This window comes from Lactuca sativa, chromosome 8, assembly GCF_002870075.4.
Source record: "Lactuca sativa cultivar Salinas chromosome 8, Lsat_Salinas_v11, whole genome shotgun sequence".
Lineage (NCBI taxonomy): Eukaryota > Viridiplantae > Streptophyta > Magnoliopsida > Asterales > Asteraceae > Lactuca > Lactuca sativa.
The window spans coordinates 273,714,846-273,737,574 of record NC_056630.2 but is presented as its reverse complement, the minus strand read 5'-3'; the positions used below and the strand labels follow the sequence as shown (position 1 = coordinate 273,737,574).

The window sequence follows — 22,729 nt, the reverse complement described above, 5'->3', positions numbered from 1 at the left end:
TTCACACACAAAGACACATGTTCAAGAGGTCATTGATCAAACCAATTATGACTTAAACATGTCAAAAATTTGTGTTTATGATCTTAAATTATGAGACTGTGATGCAAGTGAAACCCAAATATCCGAACTTAAGAAGGAATTGACGGGGAACTATGTTCCAGATACTTACGAAACAATTATTTTTCTACCTAAGTTTCGTATACTCCAAATCACATTCTTTCGTATGAGTGGTTTTAATCAAATGTTCGACACCCACGACATTTGTTACCCAACAAAATCCAGATAAATAATTTTTCTTGAATGTGATTTCAGTGTGAGTATCAATTATTTTTCCTAGTCACTTTCACAAATTTGTCAAAGCAACTTGTCACTGACTACATTGGTCAAACAAGTAATTTCGTTTAAAATTACTCACCTTATGTTTAGGATGATATGTAACGAAATTCATAACCCACCCATTGAAACTTTGCAAAAGAAGCCCTTTGATACTTCTCTAAAAGTATTCGATTGTAATTCATGGGAAAATGCAAAAGCAGTTAGTTATCCCTCTTGATAATTAACGAAGCAACCTTTGCCTGGGGTTTAACTACTTTCGTGTCAACATTTTTGACATCACAGATCCAATTTTTTTTATTTGTTTCTTATCCTTTTCTTTTGAATCACTGCACTCACGAAATCCTTGAGGCTCTAAGTAATACCAACTTAGGCTGATGATTTCACAAGACTGGCAAAAGATTTCGTTTCGAAACCCAAAAACGAATGAGCTCAAACTCAAATACGAAACGTTTGATCTTATCCACGAGTACTAATGAATAGTCTCAAGGTAACCGTTTGGTAACTTGGCCCTAGTTTCAAGGAACTTTATCTGACATAGCTACAATAACGGCTACTGGTGCACGTTTCAAGGGATGACGTGATCTTCTTCTTCATGGAAAATGGTTCAAATTATTTTTGGTTACTTATAAAAGGAAAATCTACTTTCCTTTTGAAATCACGCATTCAAGAATTCAAAAAAGATCCAAAAGCCCTAATTTTTCCAGAAAGCTTTCAATCAACCTGCAAATGGCTCCTGTTCAGAATTCTACTACTGAAGAAATTGCATCACAACCTCTGATGAAGATTCAAAGCAATAACTATCAGGTTGAATCAAATGTCTCGTTGTATCCAGATGATCTCAAGATGTTGATAGTTGTATTGAAAAGATGTGTTCTAGCCACAGAAATGTTCAAATCCTTTGCCGTACCACTCACTTGGTTGTTTATCGCTGCATCCACTGCTTCATTCAACAAAGGAACTGATATTCTCACTTTCAATTTGGTGAATGAAAAACAAATTCATCTTACCAAAAAGATGTTCTCACAGTTCTTGGAGTTACCCAATTCACCACCCTTTTTCAAACCATCTAACCCTCATATTATGCATATGGTCAATGAGATGGGTCATCAGCCACCACTCGAAAAGATAAGTGACTTCAAAAATTCTGGACTTCCTTGTATATGGAATTTCTTATTTGGGATTTTTCTGTGGTGCTTAACGGGAAGAAAAGTCGGTCTTGACAAGGGAAGAAAGGAAGATTATGCTATGGTCATGGGTTTGTATTATGACTTGAGTGTGGATTATGCCACTCAGTTGTGGAACGAATTTACGAAAAGTTTGACAAGCACAAGTGTAGCTAAGGGAATTTCTTGTGCTAGATATTGGAGTCTGATTTTGGAGAAGGTGTATGAGAAAGAAGGAATTCAAGTTCCTCAGGGAGAAGAAATTGTTGAATTTACGAAGTATCAATTTCCAAAGAATATTGAAGACAATGAGCAAATTTTTACAAGTGTTGCACGAATTCCAGATGCCATGCTAAAGAAGGTGAATTCAACGCACAATATTCTTGTTAAGTATTTGCAGACCGTCAACCCTAATGTTGAAATTGGGGTATTACTTGAAAACGAAGCTATTTCTTCCAAGCTGTCCAAGAAAAAGAAGTCTGCTGGGGATCATGAGAAACTGCAAAGTCGAAATCCTCACCTAAGAATGTTGAAGGTGGTAATACAAAGAATGTTGAGGGTGATGATCAGCTTTCAAAAGAGGTTGTTCCATCAATATTTGGAATTCTTAAACGAATTCACATGAAATCATCTAAATGAAATTCGTCTGATGATTCTCCCATGGTTCGTAAGACTCAGCTTAGCAGCAAAGGAGTAGTAGTTCGTGAAATCCCTGCTCTTGTTTCACCGTTATCCAAGAAAAGGCGTGCTCATGATGTTGCGAAGCACATCACAGAAAAAAGGTACAAATGAAAGCTTATCATCAGAGAAGATTCTTCTGACAATGAAATTATGCTTGATACTCCTATTGCATCAACGTCTCCTATGGTAACTTCTTTACCTATTGTTTCTTTGATTTCACATGTCTCAACTATTTCTCCTACTTAAATCATTCCACTCGAAATAGTGATTACCAAATTAGTTACTGAGGAGGTTCCTATTTCTAACATCACTGCTAACGTATCTGATACGGAAGCAAATGTTCCAATGAGTGTCGACGCTCCACAACCAATTGTTCTTTCTTCTTCACTACCACCTATCATTTCCACTCCATTTGTTTCATTACCACCACCATTATCAACTTCTACTTCATCTCCATTGTTTGAGACTATTCATCAACAACCCATTACTACTCTTTTTCCATCACAATCCACTGACACACCCAAACCTCATTCTGATGATGAAACCGAAGGCGGAGGTTTTGGAGGCACTTTCGAAGATTTGAAATTTGATTTGGAAGAGGTGGAGATTCCTGATCATATGTTAATGTCAGGAAAACAATTTAAAATTTTGAACAGGAAACTAAATTCACTTCTTCAATCACAAGCTGATTCATGAGTAAAACATTCAGTTTCGGGTCTTGAAGTTGAGTTAATGATCAAGGCAGCTGAAACAAGACTTCATGAAAAGATAGATTTGTCTAATCAAAATAGCGAGCTTCGTATCAAGACTCAGGCAGGAAATTTTGAAGGGGCCTTAAAAGAACTGAAGGCTGTTGCGAAGGAATGTCATATTCTCTTCCTACAAGATGTCAAAAAGGTTCGAGAGGATGTTAACCTGAAGTTTGAAGAATTGAAGAAGGAAGTATCTCAGGAGATTAAGAATATAAATTCTCAGTACAATTCAATTCAGGAGAAGGTTGATATAATTGTTGGGGCAGTTACAAATTTTGTGAAAACATTTCAAGACACAATGCCAAAATTCGAAACGCGAGCAACTGAAGACACTAATGAGCTTGCTAAATTGCAGACTCTTCTGGAGGAGCTCAAAGTTGTTGTTTCGAAACCTACTCCAACTTCGTTTTTAACTCATGAGTTTCTTACTCAGAAGTTGAATTTACTTGATCAAGTTATTCAGAAGGCGGTTGCTCTTATTTCGAAATTTGCTCAGATGTTTCCATAAAATGCCCCACCTGTTGTTACAGGGGTGCAAGGGGGAGAATCAAAGGTGAGCAAAGGAGATTCGAAAGTTATTGGAATAGTGTTTTCTACACAAATTCCAGCTACAATTCTGATGAGATCTGATACTATCTCTACAACTGTTATTACTACAAAACCAATTACAAAAGGGATAGTAAGTTTGGCTCAGATAAAGAAGGGGGTAGTTCAAGTTCAGTGAAACCAATTCAAGATTCAAAAGACAAAGGAAAGGGTGTGCTAGTCGAAAAGACTAAAGAAGAAAAGAAAGCAGAAGTGGAGGCTGAAGTCGAACATCAAAGGCATATTCAAAGCATTCTGAGGCTTAGAGAAAGTGATCTACCTGGTATGGAAAAAGGTAATCCCAGAAAGCTGTATTCATATGAATCAATTGAATCAAGAGTTGCATCCAATCACATGTATGCTTTCGAAAAGAAGCCAAGGAAAATCTATTTGATTGCTAATACTGATTCCTGTTAGTTGGACTTTCCAATAAAAGAAATGATGTTTATCACTGCTCAATACAAGGTTAGTGAGAAATTCGAAAACCCAGATGATTATACACACATGAAAATTCATTTTCATGCTGTACTTGGAAAGGAGCAAGACGAAGTATGGTCTCTGATCAAGATCAAGAAAGTTGTTGCCATCAAGAAAGATGTATTGTTTGAAAACAAGATACAAAATTTTCGGTATCGTGTAATTTGTGCAAACAATCAAACAGTTGATTTCAGTGTTGCAGACTTCCCTCTAATGAACTTGAATGATCTTATTCAAGTTGTGTTACTTTTGAAAGAAATAGAGGCATCACAACTCAAGGGTACTGATAAAGAATTGTTCAGACTAGGTCTTACACACATAAAAATCTTCGTTGACAATTATTATGATTGTCTTGCCCTGACTGACGAAGAGCTTGCTTCAAGTATGGATAGGAAAGTGTCTGTTGCAATGGAACTTTTGAAGACACAGGCTGAGTTGAAAAAGTATGTTGATGGAGAAATTTGTTTAAAACCGTTTGGTTTGGTTTTGCTGAGAAGGACACAAAAGGAAAAGCTAAAATATTTCTTTTTCAAGTTGCTGAGATCGAAAGATATACAACATCACAATATACGAACTTTATTGTTCGTATGAATAATTGCAAGAAAAACAATGATGGTGACAAGAAGGAGTTAAAGAAGATCTTGATGTGGTATTCTGAGATACGAAGAATGATGCACTTAGCTGCTCAGATTCTTAAGAATTGAGTAGTTCAACTCGTTTACAAAGGGGGAGATTGTAAGGGTCGAAGTCTTGTAAAGAGTCGAATAGTGTTTAGTCTATTTTCGTATGTAATGTATTTACTAAGTCAATATTATACGAAGTGTAATTGTATCAGACTTAGTATTTTTTGTACTCTCTTGTTCCCTATATATAGGGACTGAGCTTTAGTTTAGACTAGTGAGTTTTTCATAAACTTTCAGAGTCTAGTTTTGTATTTGAGCTTACAGAGAGTAATAAAACTACGAAGACTTATTTACTTTCTGAGTTCATAAATTCAATCTTGCTTGTTGCTAATCGATTTCTCGTGTACAATTCTTCTACAAGGTTAAACCCATGGAGAAAAAGAATGTGAAAAGTCATGGAGCATTTAGGGTTTACAAAGTGTAACCCTAGCATTTGCCACACTATAAATATCACCTTCATGAGACAAAATTGGTTACACCATCTTTTGAGATAAGTAACTTATTCTCTTAAACCTCCTCTTGCATATTGGTGTTTGTGAACCATTAGAGGCATCACACTTGAGGTGCTCAAGCTTTCAAAGATCAGTAACTCTACCCTAATTAGAGGTAAGCATCCAAACTAAGTTTTTATTATATAGCTTTAATTGTATGCTAGTTATGGTGAATGCTTTGGAAAAACAAAATGCGTGTATAATTAGAGAAAACATAGGTCCAAAGCATTTAGGGTTGCATGTGCACCATAGGAGTGTTATAGTTCTCAAAACCCAACAAAAACCACATCCTGTATCAAGGACCCAAGAATTAGAATGCAGTGAGTTATTAGATTGAATAATGTAAAAACTAACCGAGGTAGGCTTGATCTTGCTATCCTTAATATCCCACAAGTATTTGGGCCAGCTTCTCTTCCAATGCCCCTTGTCAGGGCAGTAGAAGTAGGTAGCCTCTTTAGGATCAAAGGCATGGGGCTTCAGAACTAGACTTTCCTTTAGGGCCATTACTAGACGACCCGACTTGGGACTTTCCCTTCCAGCTCTATTTTGAGGGAGCTTTCCTCTTCTTCCCCTTCCCATACCCAATGGCCAAGATAGGAGCAGCAGCAGTAGGAGTGGATTTAATACCTTTTCCCTTCAATCCACTTTCAGCGGTTCTCAACAAGCTTTAAAGCTACCTCAACATGACTACCTCTTTGTTCAAATGATATGTCATTTTGAATTGATCATAACAACTAGGAAATGAGTGTAGGACTATATCGATAGCCAATTCCTCATTGAGATTCATGTTAAGTTTCAGTAACAATCCACATTGCGTTGCAGGTGGGTCGTGACGGACTATCCCTCCTTCATCTTGGTGGTTATGAGTGACTTGACTATCTCATGCCTTTCTTGACGTGCTCTTTGATTGTACTTTTCCATAAAGTCCTTGCACATGTCATAAGGCCAATAGTCCTTATAAAACCATTGTAGCTCATGAGTCATAGTTTCCACCATAATACACGACACTTTTGTCGCGTCTTTGGATTGGGCCCTATACTCAGCTATTTCTTCAGGAGTAGCTTTAGATTCCTCTATCTCGTTCAGCTCTTGATCAAGGACATATTCCTTGTCCTTGAATCGCAAGGCCTTCCTAATTTTTCGCATCCAGTCATTAAAGTTGGAGCCATCGAATGTGACCTTAGCTTAAATGCTCAAGAGTGAGAAGGTGTTCGAAGATTTATTGTTGTTGTGGAGCCAGAAACGTTGTTTGAGGTAGACATCCACAAAAGAAGAAAGAAAAAATTTTGATTAGATAAGAAAATCCTTAACATAACACCCAAACGAAATATTAAGGCAAGGACCCAACACAATAATTCACAATTCAGAAAAGGGATGTCGTAATCCAATTGTAAATTATTTGAAGGTAGGTAAATGATGATTTACCAATTCCACCACAAAAATGAAATTTAAATGACTTAGGTTTTTTTAATGAAATTCCAATATCTTTTGAGATTCATTGAATTATTCAATGGCATGTTTAAGCTCGATTTTGCCCTTTCCATTTATGACTGGGATACTGAGGATCATAAACAATGTGTGAATAACCATGCAAATTAGCTTGGTACTATCGATGTCATTTATCACTTAATTAATGTGTCGGTTAACCACACATGCTCCATTAATCAATGATAATTTATGAGCTACCTATTGGCACCCTTTATTAGTCCATGTTAGTGTGCTGGTTAACCACACATGCTCCACTAATGACTTTTATATACTAAGATTGAGGATTTTATAAAAACATTTAGTTACTTTATATATATCATTATACTTATTAATGAGAGTTTAGTGTCCTATCAAACCTGATCGGCTAACGACCATCCACTACTCAAGGGTGCGGTGGGTAAGAATGGATACCCAATGACGGTCATTTTACAGGCTGCTTCCTTAAACACCCCTTATACACCAGCTTCGTGAATGAAGCCTACTAACGGTAAGACTGAGTTTTTTTATACATATATATATATATATATATATATATATATATATATATATATATATATATATATATATATATATATATATATTAGACTTTTAATTTTGTATATAATATAAGGATGTATTTTAAACTTTAAAAATACTAGGGTTCTAAAATTTAAGATTTCAAAATTAAACTATTTAAATTTTAAATTATAAAACTAAAGGATGTATTTTTAAAACTTTTCAAAAATACTAGGTTAAATTTTTAATAATTAAATTAACAAAGTCACTTTATGTTTATCTGAAAATTTAAACAAATCATAAATTTTGATAAGGATATCCAATTACCTTTTTTTTTTTAAATTCAATTTTAGGCAGAAAAAACGAATTAAGGCAATTATCCTAATCAAGCCAAGATAACAATTATTAAAACCAAAAAAATCAGGGAGTTAACAGGCCAACTCGTCGAGTCAGGGCAATGCACTCGTCGAGTTGGGCCTACTCATCGAGTTCCAATTATAAACTAGTCGAGTTATATGAACATAGTGATCATTCTACTCCCTTCTCCTTTGAGCAATTCATAATTGCATCATTATCAACTAAAAAATATCCTAGCTTTGATACCACTAATGGGTTTTGAGCATAACTACAAATCCTATGTGTTCATGCAACCCTATAATTAAGGATCTAAGTTTTCACCAGTTGAACATGCAAACTTGAATACAAAAGAGAAACCATAATATGCATCTATAAGATCAAAAATAAAGGTCTACATACATACCTCAATTGGTATCTAGGAATAACAATTAATCCTTGTAGATATATAGCTCTTGAAAGCAAGTTCCTGAAATGTGACACCTCTAATGGCTTACAAACACTCTTTGCAAGAGGATGAGAAGGAGAGAGTAGGAGGCACACTAGAATTTCAGCTTTACTAGGTTTAGGATCAACTGGCCGAAAATACAAGGAGATATGCTCCATTTATACATGTGGTGCTTAGATCCCAAAGCTAGGGTTTGTAAATGGAAACCCTAATTTCCTGCTTCAAGCCTAAGCAGCCCATAGACTCCCTAATTAGAAGCCTTGGATGAAAACTTATAAGGCCTCCCTATAATTTTCGTCCACTCCCATACAAGGGGTCCAAGAGCCCAATTTCACAACTATTAATCAATTGCAAAACAGCCCCTGTATATTAAATTAATTTTTCAATCCCAAATTAATTCAAAATCAAGTTTTGATTAAATATCAATTAAATAACATGATTTCTAATTAATATATCATTCTTATAATATATTAATAAATCTTTTATACCAATTTATTATTCCAAATAACAAATTCAACTTATCTCCAAAAGTCATATTGTAAAGTTGCAAGAGTGAAAGCAACCCAAAAGGACTTGTGCTTATATCAATTCATGTATATACCAATTATAGTTATGGACTTAGACACATAATCCAACAGTTTCCACCTTTACGACTTTCCATGGCTAGAAGTAGTTTATACACCAAAACCCTAACTTAATACACAACCCAAATCATCATAACTCTTCCATGGAGGGAAGAAAGGGACCAAAATCAATTTTTTATGACTAAAAGCCCCTCAAAACGTCTAAAATAACAATTCATTTGGATTAGAATAAGCCATACTCATAGATACCAAGATTACGGGACCAAAAACTCATAAAACCCAAAATTAGCTAGATCTAACAAATGTATCATCAAGGTTCAAGCTTTATACCTTCTAGAGTTGAGAAAAGTAATGTAGGCTTTGGATCCACAAGGTTGAGCTTCAACATTTCAAAAATCTTGAACTTCTCTTTCATCCAAAATGCACCCAAAACACATAAAACGACTGAATATTTTCTCTAAGGGATATGGTTTCGTGTTGGAGGCTCAAGATGATGGAGGTTGATGTTAGAAAGGACCCAAGAGGTTAGAGTCCTTAAATAGGGCTCAAAACCACAAAAATAGGGTTTTTGCACTATGGCGGTACGCCCAGAATACCTTAAGTTACGCCCAACGTAACACCCTAAAAATACGACTTCTTTTAACTAGTGCGCCCAACGTACTCCTAGTGTACGCCCAACGTACTGCCAGACTCTCTTCTTCCAGCTTAACTTCAAAAAACCGTAACTTCTTCGTTCCAACTCTGTTTTCGACGATCTTTATACCCACATAAATGTATCGACGAGCTCTACAATTCTATCTTTTATACTTATGACTAAAAACATCTCAAACTAAAATCCATAATCTATGGAAGAATCCTGAAACATAACCCTTCCTATTTTACCCCTCAGCTTCCATCGAACAATCCAATGTTTAAATCACTTATCTAACATCATACTATAACATAAGGCTTTGGGCTTTAGGGAAATAGAGGATTAAGACCCTTTTTGCTTGAGGCTAATATAGATTGTGTGATCAAAGAGTTCAGTTTGTGCTTTGAATACCTAGGGTATAATGGTAAAAAGGCGATGGTTCTCGCCTTTCATGAATTTAGGATTTAAGTTCAAAAGGTTTTCATGTGAATGGGAATTTATAGGAGTATAGAGTTTCTCATTACCTTTCTATGGATATAAGGATCATTGAAATCGAAGTTAGAATGAAGAAGTTATGGACTTCGGAATTTAGAATGGTAAGGGCTTGTCGAGTATGTTAGGAATACAAGGGATGTACGTTGGGCGTACTTGGCTATGGTAATCATGAATGCTCCTTCGCGTATGTTGGGCGTATGCGACCCAGACTCAAACACTAATTTAGGGTCTTGAACCCTATTTAAAGGCCTTAACTCATTTTCAACCCCTCTTATCTTCAGCCACCATCCCCACTAACCCTAACTTCAAAACCCTATCCTCTCTTGTATGAATTTCAAGCCTTGGTGTGATTTTTAGTTTGCTTTGGAGAAGAAGGAGATCTTGTAAGAGGCATTGCTTAGATTGAATCTTGTGAATCCAATAACTAATCATCTTTATCAGCCTTCTGGAGGTATAAAGTCTTAAACTTGTTGATTCCTTACTTAGATCAAGGTTAGTGAGGGTTGTTGGGCATATTTTGGTCCCATGTGTTGATTCTAGTGAGTAAAAGCCACTCCATAATATTGGGTTGTACTTATTGGTGTTCCTGGGGTCTCTTGTTCATAAAAATCATGTCTTGATGGTTTTGGTTCAACCATGCATGACTTAGTGGCTATCTTATGGAATATAGAAGCTAGAAATGGAGTTTATGCCTTTTTGAGTCATGTAATAGCATAAAGTTGGCAAATTTATGGATTAAAACCTTATTTAGAGGTTAGATCTGAATTTGGATGTTTTGGTCTTAAGCATTAACTGCTTAAAGTGAGATTTGGTCATCTGGTCAGTATGTTGCGCGTACATATGTGTACGCTCAATGGAATGCATAATTTCCCCATTTTCTTGTTGTAGCATGTTGTACTTTATGCATTAGTGAGCCATACATCGGGCATACGAGTTTGGTACGTGGGCCGTACTCCTAAGATACTCATTTTAGACCTTTTGGATCTTGGGACTTTTTGGAGTTTAGGCTATGGGTTGTGGGATCAGATATGAGATGGGTAAAATGGTCTTTGACCCATTAAGAGGATAGAAAATAGATTGGACCTTGAATTTTGGTAAACTACCTTAATTATTGATTAGGGATAATTTGGTTATGTTCTGTCTAAGGATTTTGGTAACAACAGCGCGTGTGTTTCGTTTATCCCGGATTGAGGTTAGTCTCCTCACTATACCCGTAGGTCAAAGGCACCAATGGTGGCCCAATAGGATCCGTTATATGCTAGATGTCTTTGTGACTCTTGCACGGTATGTTGGGCTAGGCATATTATATAACAGGCTAGGCCCATTATATGTTGGGATGGGCCCATGGACCAAGAAGGGCTAGGCCTAATGTATGTTATGTAGGATGCTAGCGGTCACTGTGACTCTAGGATTTTATGTTGGGTTAGGCCCATTATTGTGGTGTGGGACCAATGAAAGGGTTAAGCCTGAGGATATGTATGTTATGTGCTATTTTAGGGAACTCTCTGAGCTTTGTGCTTACAGCTTTATGGTTATTGTCTTAGGTACTTCTGGTTCGAAAGGAAAGGGACCCACTTGATCATAGAGCATCCCCCCATGCTTTTGCAACTTTTTGATTATGTGATTGTACTCTAATAACTATTTTTATTCAGATATAATTTTGAATGATTCAAAAGAATAAATGGTGTTCATGGTTGAATTTAAAATGAAATTTTTACCTTATAATTTCTGGGACGTTACAAGTTAGTATCAGAGCCTTGGTTTGAGGGATTTGGGCATACTCTCGGGTGTGACTGAACTCAAACTGGGGAGGAATCTTTTTTTTAAAAAAAAGTGAATATCTAAAAAAACTTTTGTAAAGAAAAGGGGGTGTGATGCATCCAATCGTCGAGCTCAAGTAAGTGGTTTCTAGAATACCCATACATGTTGATATGTTATATGATGTGAATGTTGCATGCTTTGATAAGGCTAGGGATACTTTCTGGAACTGCATGATAGATTGGCCTGATATGTGCTGCCTTGTAGCCTAGGAAGCATTGGATGCTATGTTGGATTAGGAATATGTATTGGTAGCAGTAATTGCTAAGTGTATGTTTTAAAAATTATATACGATTAGGATCATATAGCCCTAGAAGGACTAACTTATCCTTATTTCCTATTCCTTATTTGGTTGTGGTCCTATGTTATAGTCTTTTATTCGACATTCTATTTGATTTTGTATTATGTATAATTTTCATGCATAAGGCAACCGGCGGTGAGAGTGGAAGTTCCTAGCATGGGTTTTAATAAGTGAGATTGGGATGTTCCTTGTCTGTTCTGTGGCTTGGAGTGTTACTGAAAGAATGTTGCTTGAGTTTTATTTTGTGGGATACGTATTAATGTGAGCTAATTATTTCATGAATATGTTACGTTGCATGTTGCAAAAGTTAATTAATCTTAGAGTGATAGATTTGACTCTATTGCGCAGCTCTTGTCAAAGTCCAGCCGTTGTAGGGTTGAGTCTGTTACTCGAAGGATTATCTAAGATTTATGACATGTGATTATATTTGTGAATTAATTAGTTGACATTAGTGGGAGTTCTTTAGTAGCTGATGGCAGGGTAAGGTCAGGACCTAGGGGGGCCTAGGAAGTGTTTTAGTTGATTTGATTACGTTGTTTAGCAAGTACTTGGAGTACTGATTTGAGATGTTGACTTGGAGGATTCAGGATAACTCTTGAGGAAAGTATGGATAGGTGTGGAAGGTAGTATTGGGCCTAGACTACTGAAAGCCCATGATCCATACTCAAGTTAAAGGAAGTCATGGAGAATCTAGGAAGCCTGTGGGATAGGGATTTTTTTAGTATGTTCTGATTATTGTATGTTTGCTTTTCAGTATGGTGATGAGCACTTGTCGCGGAGGATCTGGTTAAGGATCAGTAGCTAGCATTGAGCTGATAGATGAGCAGCTGTGGGAGTTTATCTTGACGGAGGTCACCCACAATATTTTGGAGCAGACTCATGTGATCTTTGGTACGATCAAGGAGGGGATCATGGGGATTATACAGCAGTGTTTGAATGCACATCACTCTGGGATTATAGAGTTACTTGATGAGAGGCTCGGGGCTTTTCAGGCCAAGGTCACGATAGGACAGTTGGGAGCGTAGACTCCCCTATTTTGGGAGTTCAAGGCTTCTGGAGCTCCAGGGTTCTTTGGGGCTAAGGACCCCATTGCTAGCCGCCGATGGATCGCTACCATGGAGAATGCTCATCTAATGAGTTTTTGCCCTGAGGGGGCGAAGGTGGGATTTTCATCTTGTCTTTTGAGGGACCAAGCTAAGGATTAGTAAGATGAGGTCGGTAGGGCATCTTGATCAACGGTCGTGGTGGCCATGTCTTGGGAGGATTTTGTCACGAGATTCTAGGAGGATTTTGTCACGAGATTCTAGGAGGAGTTTGTACCGACGATTGTGGTGCAACATTTGGTGAGGAAGTTTCAAGACCTTCACCAGACTACTGCGACTATGGCAGAGATCACTACCAATTTTTAGGAGAGTTTTATTGGTTCCAGAATTTGCAGTGGAGGAGGAGATGAAGAAAGTGAGGTACCATGATATGCTGAGAGATGACATCAGGTAGTTTCTAAACTTTTCAGGGTGCAAGACCCTGAATGATATGATTTCTAGAGCTTGGGAGCAGGAGATTGATTTGAAGCACCTCAGGAAGAGGAAGCCAGAGCAGATTCAGATCACAGTGGGTCAGGCGAAGAGGCCCAAGACTCATGATTCGCGTCTAGGAGGTCATCAGGATCGGGGTTGTTATGCCAAGTGTGGGAGGACCCATGAGGGAGGCCGGGAGATAGGAATGGGATGTTTCAATTATGGTCAGATGGGTCATTTTAGTAGGGATTGCCCTCGTGGATCAGTTCTGATGTCTTTTTCACTACAACCAGGTGGGCCACAAGAATGTCGATTGTCTGAGGTTTATGGGTGGGGGAGGGGGGAGTGAGTGCACCTGATCCTGTTACTTTGAGGATCACTGACGGGCGTGAGGGCATGGCGCAAACCCCAACAGTGAGGAGCCGAGCATTGCAGCTTCAGTCATGGGAGGCTAGAGTTTCATCAGATGCTATTGCATGTATGTTATCTTTTGTTTTCCTCGTGCCTTATTATTCGTATATATATATATATATATATATATATATATATATGTGTGTGTGTGTGTGTGTGTGTGCTTTTCAATCATGCGTTTGTATGTGTAAGGCATTATATGCGGTTTAGTTTCTCTATAATTTCCTGGCTAATATTATCAAGTGTCGTTATATGCCATTTTCCATGTCGAGAGTTATGAGTGGGGTCACATCTTATTGAGCTGGTTTTAGATTGCCGGGTAGTTATTGTGGGCCATCAAGGAAGTTGATTTAGGGGTACTGCTTAGAACATCAATGGTCGGATTAGTGTGATTAGTCCAACCATGAAGTCAAAGTTCCAAAATGTTTGCGTCGCTCAGTAGGGATGCTTGTTGTTTATGGAAGGACTCTTGGGTCCGATCGCTACCGTTACTAGGAAAGGAGCATTAACAAGTGGATGATGATGGCGGGCGCGTGGGTTTGTTCGACATTAGAACTGTCAAGAAAATTTCGAAATTGTATCAGTTGAATATGGTTAGAATGTGTGGATTCTTTGGTAAATGGTATGTTAGGTTGTCATGGTAGATGGAGAACAAGACCATAAGTTGGGTTCATGGCTGATAGGAGAGTGTTGTAAGAGTGTGGGGTAGCCGTAGAATATACAATGACGATAGGCTATCGGGGAAGAGTTGTAAGTCTGCGATGTAGTCGTAACATTCACCAGAATGAGGTAGGCCATGGTAGGGGTGGTTGTTAGGGAGAAGGAGGATCAGCACATGCCTGGGTTGAGGCGGACAGTATTGTCGGAGGATTTATCCTTGTTTAGTATGAGAATCGTTAGATCTGAGGCAATGTTGGGCATGTACAACACTCGACTAGGTGAGACCCGTGGGTCAGGCCTGTTCGATTTTGTAGACTGGGTGAGACGCGTGGGCGAGGCCCATTGAGTTGTGATAAGAGTGGGTGAGACCCGGTGGAAATTGGATTGAGCAAGGTGATGGATCACATTTAGAGTAGGATGAATCTGTAGTCAGTGGTTGGTATCTGTGTGGTGGTTAAGCTAGGGTGACCCTTAATACTTAGACTCTTAGTTAGATCCTGGTGGTGGGACCAGGTGTGTGACTGTCAGTCTTCATGGTAGATTAGGGGATTTATATCTCAGTTAGTGGAACGTTACCGTGTGATCGGAAGTTTTCGGATAAAATGTGAGTATAAATCATTTGTTTTTAGGATGTCATTTATGTTCCGATTTGGGAAATGGATGAGTCTCGTGTTGGGAGTCGCCTTTGTTTGCATGAAGGATCTTTTCATCAGCAAGGTATGGTCAAGGATTCTACCTGCCAAGGGTATCAGTTGGATAATTCTGGATGAAAAGGATGTCTTTTAGTCCAGATTGCAAAGAGAGGTCCTAGTGATTGTGTTTGGAATGGTTCTGCCTGTAAGGAGGTCAGGTGAAGTTTTGGGGGTTTCATACTTATAACAGAGAAGTGCTAGTTATTCCTTATTATACGAAATAGTGAATCGATAATTCAATCTCCATCTAGGCGGATGGGTCCTATTATGATTGGGTTTCGAGGGTAGTATTGGAAGGTCGTCGTATGCATGAGTCAACCATTCTGACGAAGCAGGGTTCAAGAACAACTGGTTGGACCATCTGAATGCCTAGAAGGTTGCAAGGAGTGATTTCGAACACGAAATCTAATTTAAGTAGGGGAGATTTGTAACACCCTATTCCAAGTCGTTTCATAATTCAGGGTCGTGGCCCGAAGATCAATTATCATAAGGCTTCGGGCTTTAGGGAAAGAACGGATTAAGACCCTTTTTGTTTGAGGTTAATGTAGATTATGTGATCCAAGAGTTCGGTTTGTGCTTTGGATCCCAATGGTATAATGGTATAAAGGTGATGGTTCGGGACTTTCATGAATTTAGGATTTAAGTTTGGAAGGTTTTAAGGAAAAGAAGAATTTATAGGAGTATATAAAGCTTCTCATTACCTTTCCATGGATATAAGGATCATCCAAATCGGAGTTAGAACAAAGAAGTTATGCCTTCAGAAGTTAGAATAGTTTAGGGCCTGCCAAGTACGCTGGCATATAAGGGATGTACGTTTGGCGTACGTGGCTATGGAAATCGCGAAGGCTCCTTCGCATACGTTGGGCGTACGCGACCCAGACTCAAACCCTAATTTAGGGTCTGGGTGCCTATTTAAATGCCTTAACTCATTTCCAACCCCTCTTATCTTCAACCATCTTCCCTTTAACCCTAAATTCGAAAACCCTAGCCTCTCTTTTGCGAATTTCAATCCTTGGTGTGATTTTTGGTGTGCTTTGGAGAAGAATGAGATGTTATAAGAGGTATTTCTTGGCTTGAAGCTTATGGATCCAAGCTCTAAACATCTTCATCATCCTTCAGGAGGTATAAAGTCTTAACCTTGTTGATTCCTTGCTTAGATCTAGGTTAGTTAGGGTCGTTGTGCATATTTTGGTCCCATGAGTTGATTCTAGTGAGTAAAAGATACTCCAGAAGATTGGGATGTACTTATTGGTGTTTATGGGTCCCTTGTTTATAAAAATCATGTCCTGATGGTTTTGGTTTAACCATGCATGACTTAATGGCTATCTTATGGAGTACAGTAGCTACAAAAGGATTTTATGCCTTTTTAATTCATGCAATAGCATAAAGTTGGCAACTTTATGGATTAAGACCTTATTTAGAGGTTAGATATGAGTTTGGATATTTTGGTCTTAAGCATTAAGTGCTTAAAGTGAGATTTGGTCATCTGATTAGTACATTGGGCGTACGTATGCATACGCTCTACATGATTTCCTCGTTTTCCTGTTGTGGTGAGTTGTACTTTATGCATTAGCGAGTCTTACATCGGGCGTACGAGTTTAGTACGTGGGGTGTACTCCTTAGATATTCCTTTTGGCCCTTGTGTCTTTTGGAATTTGGGCCATGAGTTGTTAGATCAGATATAAGAGGGGTAAAATGGTCTTTTACCCATTAGTAGGATAAAATATTGATTGGACCTTGGATTTTGAATTTTGGGAGATTACCTTAATTATTGATTAGGGATAATTTGGTTATGTATAGTCAGCAGCGCGTGTGTTTCGGTTATTCAGGATTGAGGTGAGTCTCCTCAATGTACCCGTGGGTCGAAGGCACCAATTTCGGCCCACTAGGATTCGTTATATGCTAGCTATCTTTATGACTCTTGCGTGGTATGTTGGGTTAGACTCATTGTATGACAGGCTAGGCCTATTGTATGTTGGGTTGGACCCATGGATTAGGAAGGGCTATGCCCAATGTATGCTATGTAGAATGTTATCTATCTCTGTTACTCTTGCATTATATGTTGTGTTAGGCCATTGTATGACGGATAGGCCCATTATTGTCGATTGGGCCCAATGAGAGGTCTAGGCCCGAGGATATGTATGGTATGTGGTATTTTGGTGAGCTCACTAAGCTTTGTGTTTTGGGTCATGGGTTGTTAGATCAGATATGAGAGGGGTAAAATGGTCTTTTACCCATTAGAAGGGTAGAATACTGATTGGACCTTGGATTTTGGGAAATTACCATAGTTATTGATTAGGGATAATTTGGCTATGTACAGTGTGAGGATTACGGTAGCAGCAACGCGTGTGTTTCGGTTATCCGGGATTGAGGTGAGTCTCCTCAATGTACCCATGGGTCAAAGGCACTAATGTTGGCCCAATAGGATTTGTTATATGCTAGCTATCTTTATGACTCCTAAATGGTTTGTTGGGATAGACACATTGTATGACAGGCTAGGCCCATTGTATGTTGGGTTGGACCCATGGATCAGGAAGGGCTATTCCTAATGTATGCTATGTAGAATGCTAGCTGTCTTTGTGATTCTTGCATTGTATGTTGTGTTAAGCCATTATATGATGGGTTAGGCCCATTATTGTCGGTTGGGCCCAATGAGAGGTTTAGGCCCAACGATATGTCTGGTATGTGGTATTTTGGTGAACTCACTAAGCATTGTGCTTACATTTTTATGGTTATGGTTCCAGGTACTTTCGCTTTAAAAGGGAAGGGCCCAACTTGATTGCAGCGTATTCATCCATGTTTCCACAACTTTATGATTTTGGGATTATACTCTAATAGCTACTTTTTCTCTGATATACTTTTCAATGATTGAAAAAGATAAATGGTGTTTATGATTGAATTTAAAAATGAAATGTTTACCTTATAATTTTTGTGACGTTACACACACCTCCAATAGAGTCTAAACTCCATTCCATTGAAGCCTAAGGCGTCGTTGATCCATTAATTGTCTACAATCGTGAAATAAGAATTTCTCGAGACAGGATGCCACGGTAACCCATTAGTATCATATGTTAGTTAGCAATATCACTTTAATATGATTATTGACCATATTAAATCTTTCACAAAGTTGATTGTTTCTTTTGGTGTTCTTTCAAAGTTTGTTGCTGCATTTGGTGCTTCTTAATGTTGGCTGATTTTTCCTTAGTTTTAGTGTTTCATTTTGTTACTGATATTCTTTCTTCATTTTGTCTTTATGTGTTGTTTATACTCTTGTAACTGTTGAAGCTTTGAAACATATATCCAAATGTTCTTGGAATAAAAATTACCCCTTAAAATTGAAAAAAAAAAACAATACTCTTTAATTAATGTTAATTGTATTAGGTTTAATTGTTTAGATATTAAATTATGAATGTTAAAATTCTCAAGATTCCATTAAAAAGATTGTGGTTGTTGTATTAGCCTCTTTGCTTTTGTCTCTTTTTATTTGGATATGGTTTTTTGGTCCTTATTATGTGCGGGGTAAAAAATATAATATTATAAATTAAATGGTAAATCATAATGAAATTATTATAAAAAAATATTATTTATGGATATTATAATTATTTTGCATAGTCAATCAGATGTAAAATTAAACAACAAGTTTCAGTTAGAAGTTAACTCAGTCAGAATTTCTAATCCGGTTAGTTTTTAACCCAGTTAACAACTATCAAATAACTATAAATCAATGTTACCGAATAAAAAAAGTCAAATTTATCACCTCCTTAGGGTTTATCTTAAAATGTTCAACTAATAATATCTTTCGTCATTTTTCTGTTTGTCAAACTCAAATGTTATTTTTAAACGAAATGAACTCATAATGAACCACATGCATGCATAACTCAATTACGATACGTCGACATGCGAAAAACCATTTACCAATCCAAAAAACTTATGAGCGATCGTAGTTGAGCGCATAGTTAAGGAGTAACTAATACATTTGTCAAACACTGACTCTATAATGGGTTGACGCTCGTCTAACAACTGAATTAAGGGTGATCATGAACGTACACATCCAGTTGTCAAGCCAATCATAGAAAATGATCAATTTATTTTTATTTTATTTTTTATAATTATAAACAAAATGATAAAAAGTATTAATAATATCAAAAAAAAATTAGACAAGTTTATATGCTGTAAATTTCTTTGGTTTTCCAGACTATAAATATTTTAATATTTAGGGACACATACAAAAATCCTTATTATAAAATATGAACAGGATGAAAAATAATTCTACAACTAATGTACGTCAACCATTTCTCACGTCACTGTCTTTGTTGAGCCACAACATTCAATACATACGTATAAATGCACTTCAAGTAGAAAATGAAATTAAAGTGTAATGAAAAAACATATTGTAGATTTTCCGATCTAAAGTGTACAAAACAAAATTATTAAACATCAAGAAAAAAACACACACACACATTTCTTTAAAGTTCCAATTTTTGTTGGCATGAAATATAAACATGATAACTGTTAAATGAAGTCTTATCAAATAACCCCATAATAATAAATAAAATAAAATAAAATAAAATAAAATAAAATAAAAAAGTTTACCAGGTAATTAAACAATACATTAATAGACATAATCAAGTTTATCAAATAACCACAAACCATACACAAAATAATATCGCAAAAACCAAGTCCAAGGAAAACCACACTTCATCTCTAGGAACCAATAGTAAATCTATAATTTAAGCACCAAAAATGCTCGTTGAAGACACTGCTAACAAGAATGCAGCAAAACTCAAGATGGATTTAGCAAAGACAGGTGCATGACACTTGAGCGCGTTTGAGCGAACTGGAGAATTTGTAGAAGTCGATGAAGGCATTCCTCCAGATGTAGGAGGGAGGATCGTGGCATTATTGGTGAATAGCGCAGCATCTGGTGAATTTGATGGTAGCTTCAGAAGCCCTACAATAACAAAATTTACGGACATTAGTCTAGTTTAATATATAATACTAGTTTATAACCCGTGGAAACCACGGTTATATAATTAATTAAATTTTTAAAATAAAATTTAAAAATTATTAATCAATTATTTTAAATAAATTATTAATTAAGAGATTGTTTTAATTATATAAATTTTAATCATTGATTTAAAAAAAATGTGAAATGATATCACTTTATAATTTGTGTTAAGCTTATTTTAATTTTTATTCTAATGTTATTAATTTAATTTAATTAGAATGAGAAATTTAAAATTTAAAATTTGAAATGGAAAATCAATAAGTTTACAAATATCATGTATTAATTAGGAGATATAATATGATGACACATGGCAAAAAGAGAATAAAATATACATTAATTAAGAGGTTTAATAAGATGACACATGTCAAAAAGAGAATAAAACTATTCTTTTATTAGATAAGGAGATATTGATTATTATTTATTAATATAAAAGACGAAACATGTTTTACTTAAATTTGTTTTAAATGCTAATGACTACATTTATTTCTTTATATATGTGTCATCATATGCAAACCTAATATGCAAACCTAATGTTAAGTTAATATATTAATTAATAATAGCTTCTATTAGAGATCAAGAATTTAAAATACTTTATATGATCCCTCTTTTTATTCTAATAAAAAAATAGTTTTATTTCTCTTTTAATATGTCATCATATTATAATTAATATATATTTTATTTTTCTTTTGTGATGTCACCCTATCATGTCTCTTAGTTAATGCATGTTATTGATTATCAATTTCAAATTTTAAACTTTAAATTTATCACTCTAATTATATTAAATTAATAGCATTAAAATAAAAATTAATACAAATTTTAAAATGATATAATTTTACATATTTATTTAAATTAATAATTATAATTTTATATAACTAAAAGAATCTGTTAATTAATAATTTATTTAAAATAAATGATTAATAAATTTGAGTTTTTATTATTAAAGTTTAATTAATTTTGTAATCATAGTCTCATAGGTTATAAACTAGTATAAAAATATATAAAATCAGTCCTAACTTCTACGTGAATAATACTAATCCGAGAAAATTAAACGTGTTTAAAGTTATAAAAAATATTCTTTTAATCAACCTTAAACAGAAGTTAAGTTGTTTAGTTTCCTAGCTAGGGAGAGCAATTCCTTTTTAAGGAATTTTATGTTTGAGGAGCGTTTAGTGTGCTTTTGATACTTGAAAACATTATAAATTCCAAAACATACATTAAACTCCACTAAACATCTAATTTCGTTTTTTCTTTTCACCTTTGGCAAGCATCCTCGATTCTTTTACCACCCTAATGCATGTCAAACTGTTATAAACTTGAGCTAAGAATTCAAGTCAAAATCTTATTGAGGCTATAACACAGTTTGTATACGTTAAAATTTTGGTTATGAGAAAATATTAAATTCAAATTACTTCTTATAGCTATTCACATGCATGCTATTTAACTGCAGTTTGTTCTCTACTAAACATACGTCTGATAGATTTCATTAGCTTTTGAGTTTTTTGATACGTACAGCTAGCGCTTGAGCCTTAATCAAGAAAACCATTTCGAATTTGAGCTGAAAATAGAATAAAGATAAGAATGAAGATTACTTGGGCAATCAGCGATGCTGGCATTAGCTATCTTACAAGCTGACGACAGCTGAAGAAGCCGACTCTCTTGAATATTCAACTTCTGCAACGTAGGATTTGTGCCATTATGGATCTGCTGTATCAGAAAACACAAACACGCTGGATTACTCTCTTTCATCTCCTTAATCGAATCACAGCACTTCTGCTGCGGTGTCGCCTCCTTCCCCGTCGCAAATGCCACACATGTCATCACCGCCGTCAGCTTGGGAGCACACTGCTCTCCTAACGACTGTACATCCTCCGCCGCCCTAACACAACCGCATACCACCATCAAGACCAGCACAGACACATACCATTTCTTAAACATTTTGGAGATCAGTCTTTTGGGTGTGATTAGGTTGGTTTTCTAGATTTTTATCTAGAAATGGAGAAGGGGTTAATGGGAGGTTGGTGCAGGAAGTAATGGGAATGGCAGCTGGTTGTTGGGTTGTATTTATTTCATTTTTTAATAAATTTGATGAGTTGTCTATTGACCTGTTTGTCCACGTTACATTACAATGCATTGATCTTTCATAAATAATGTTTTTGATTTTAGTATTGGCTTAATCTCGTTTAACAAAGGTGTTGATCTTTATTCTGTCAACAAAAACTGAAGTAATTTTGTTTTCGTTTCATCCTGCTAGGGTGTGTGTATATATATGAAAATCACGCTGTTTCTATATTATTAAAAAAAATAATAATAAGAAAAATACTGAATAGGAACAACAAAGACTGAGATTTATTTAGGATGATAATTAAATAAAGAGTAAATTATATGAATGGTTTTAGGTTTAGTGCCTAGCAAAGCTCAAATGATTCTTTGTCTTTCTGATTTATTTATTATTTTTTTTAAATGATTTGTTTTTCGTTTAATCCCAAAAACATCAAACCCCACCCCACTTCTCTTGCTAGAGCGTCTAATGGGTCAAAATCAACAATTTAATGAGTCAAAGTATCTTAGCCAGATGTCATATTTTGAAGTTGAAAGAAAATCTGTACATCAAAAAGTTAATTTGAACACTTTATGATTAGGATCAGGGTACCTGTTTCAA

General features: G+C 36.1%; 1 protein-coding gene across 1 annotated transcript; it reads right to left on the bottom strand.

Annotated features, from left to right (window-relative positions):
• Window positions 1–19,650: 19,650 nt before the first annotated feature.
• On the bottom strand, window positions 19,651–22,086 carry LOC111875843 (non-specific lipid transfer protein GPI-anchored 1). Its single transcript, XM_023872365.3, has 2 exons — window positions 21,660–22,086; window positions 19,651–20,013 (listed from the first exon to the last, which is right to left on the bottom strand). Exons 1-2 carry the CDS (start codon window positions 22,003–22,005, stop codon window positions 19,793–19,795), a joined length of 567 nt encoding a protein of 188 aa, XP_023728133.1. The 5' UTR covers window positions 22,006–22,086; the 3' UTR covers window positions 19,651–19,792.
• Window positions 22,087–22,729: the final 643 nt, after the last annotated feature.

Excerpts from the sequence above, each read along its gene's own strand:
- LOC111875843 (XM_023872365.3), bottom strand. The coding sequence starts at position 22,005 with ATGTTTAAGAAATGGTATGTGTCTGTGCTGGTCTTGATGGTGGTATGC. Across the intron at positions 20,014-21,659 it reads CAGCATCGCTGATTGCCCAA|GGCTTCTGAAGCTACCATCA; the intron begins GTAATCTTCATT and ends TTGTTATTGTAG.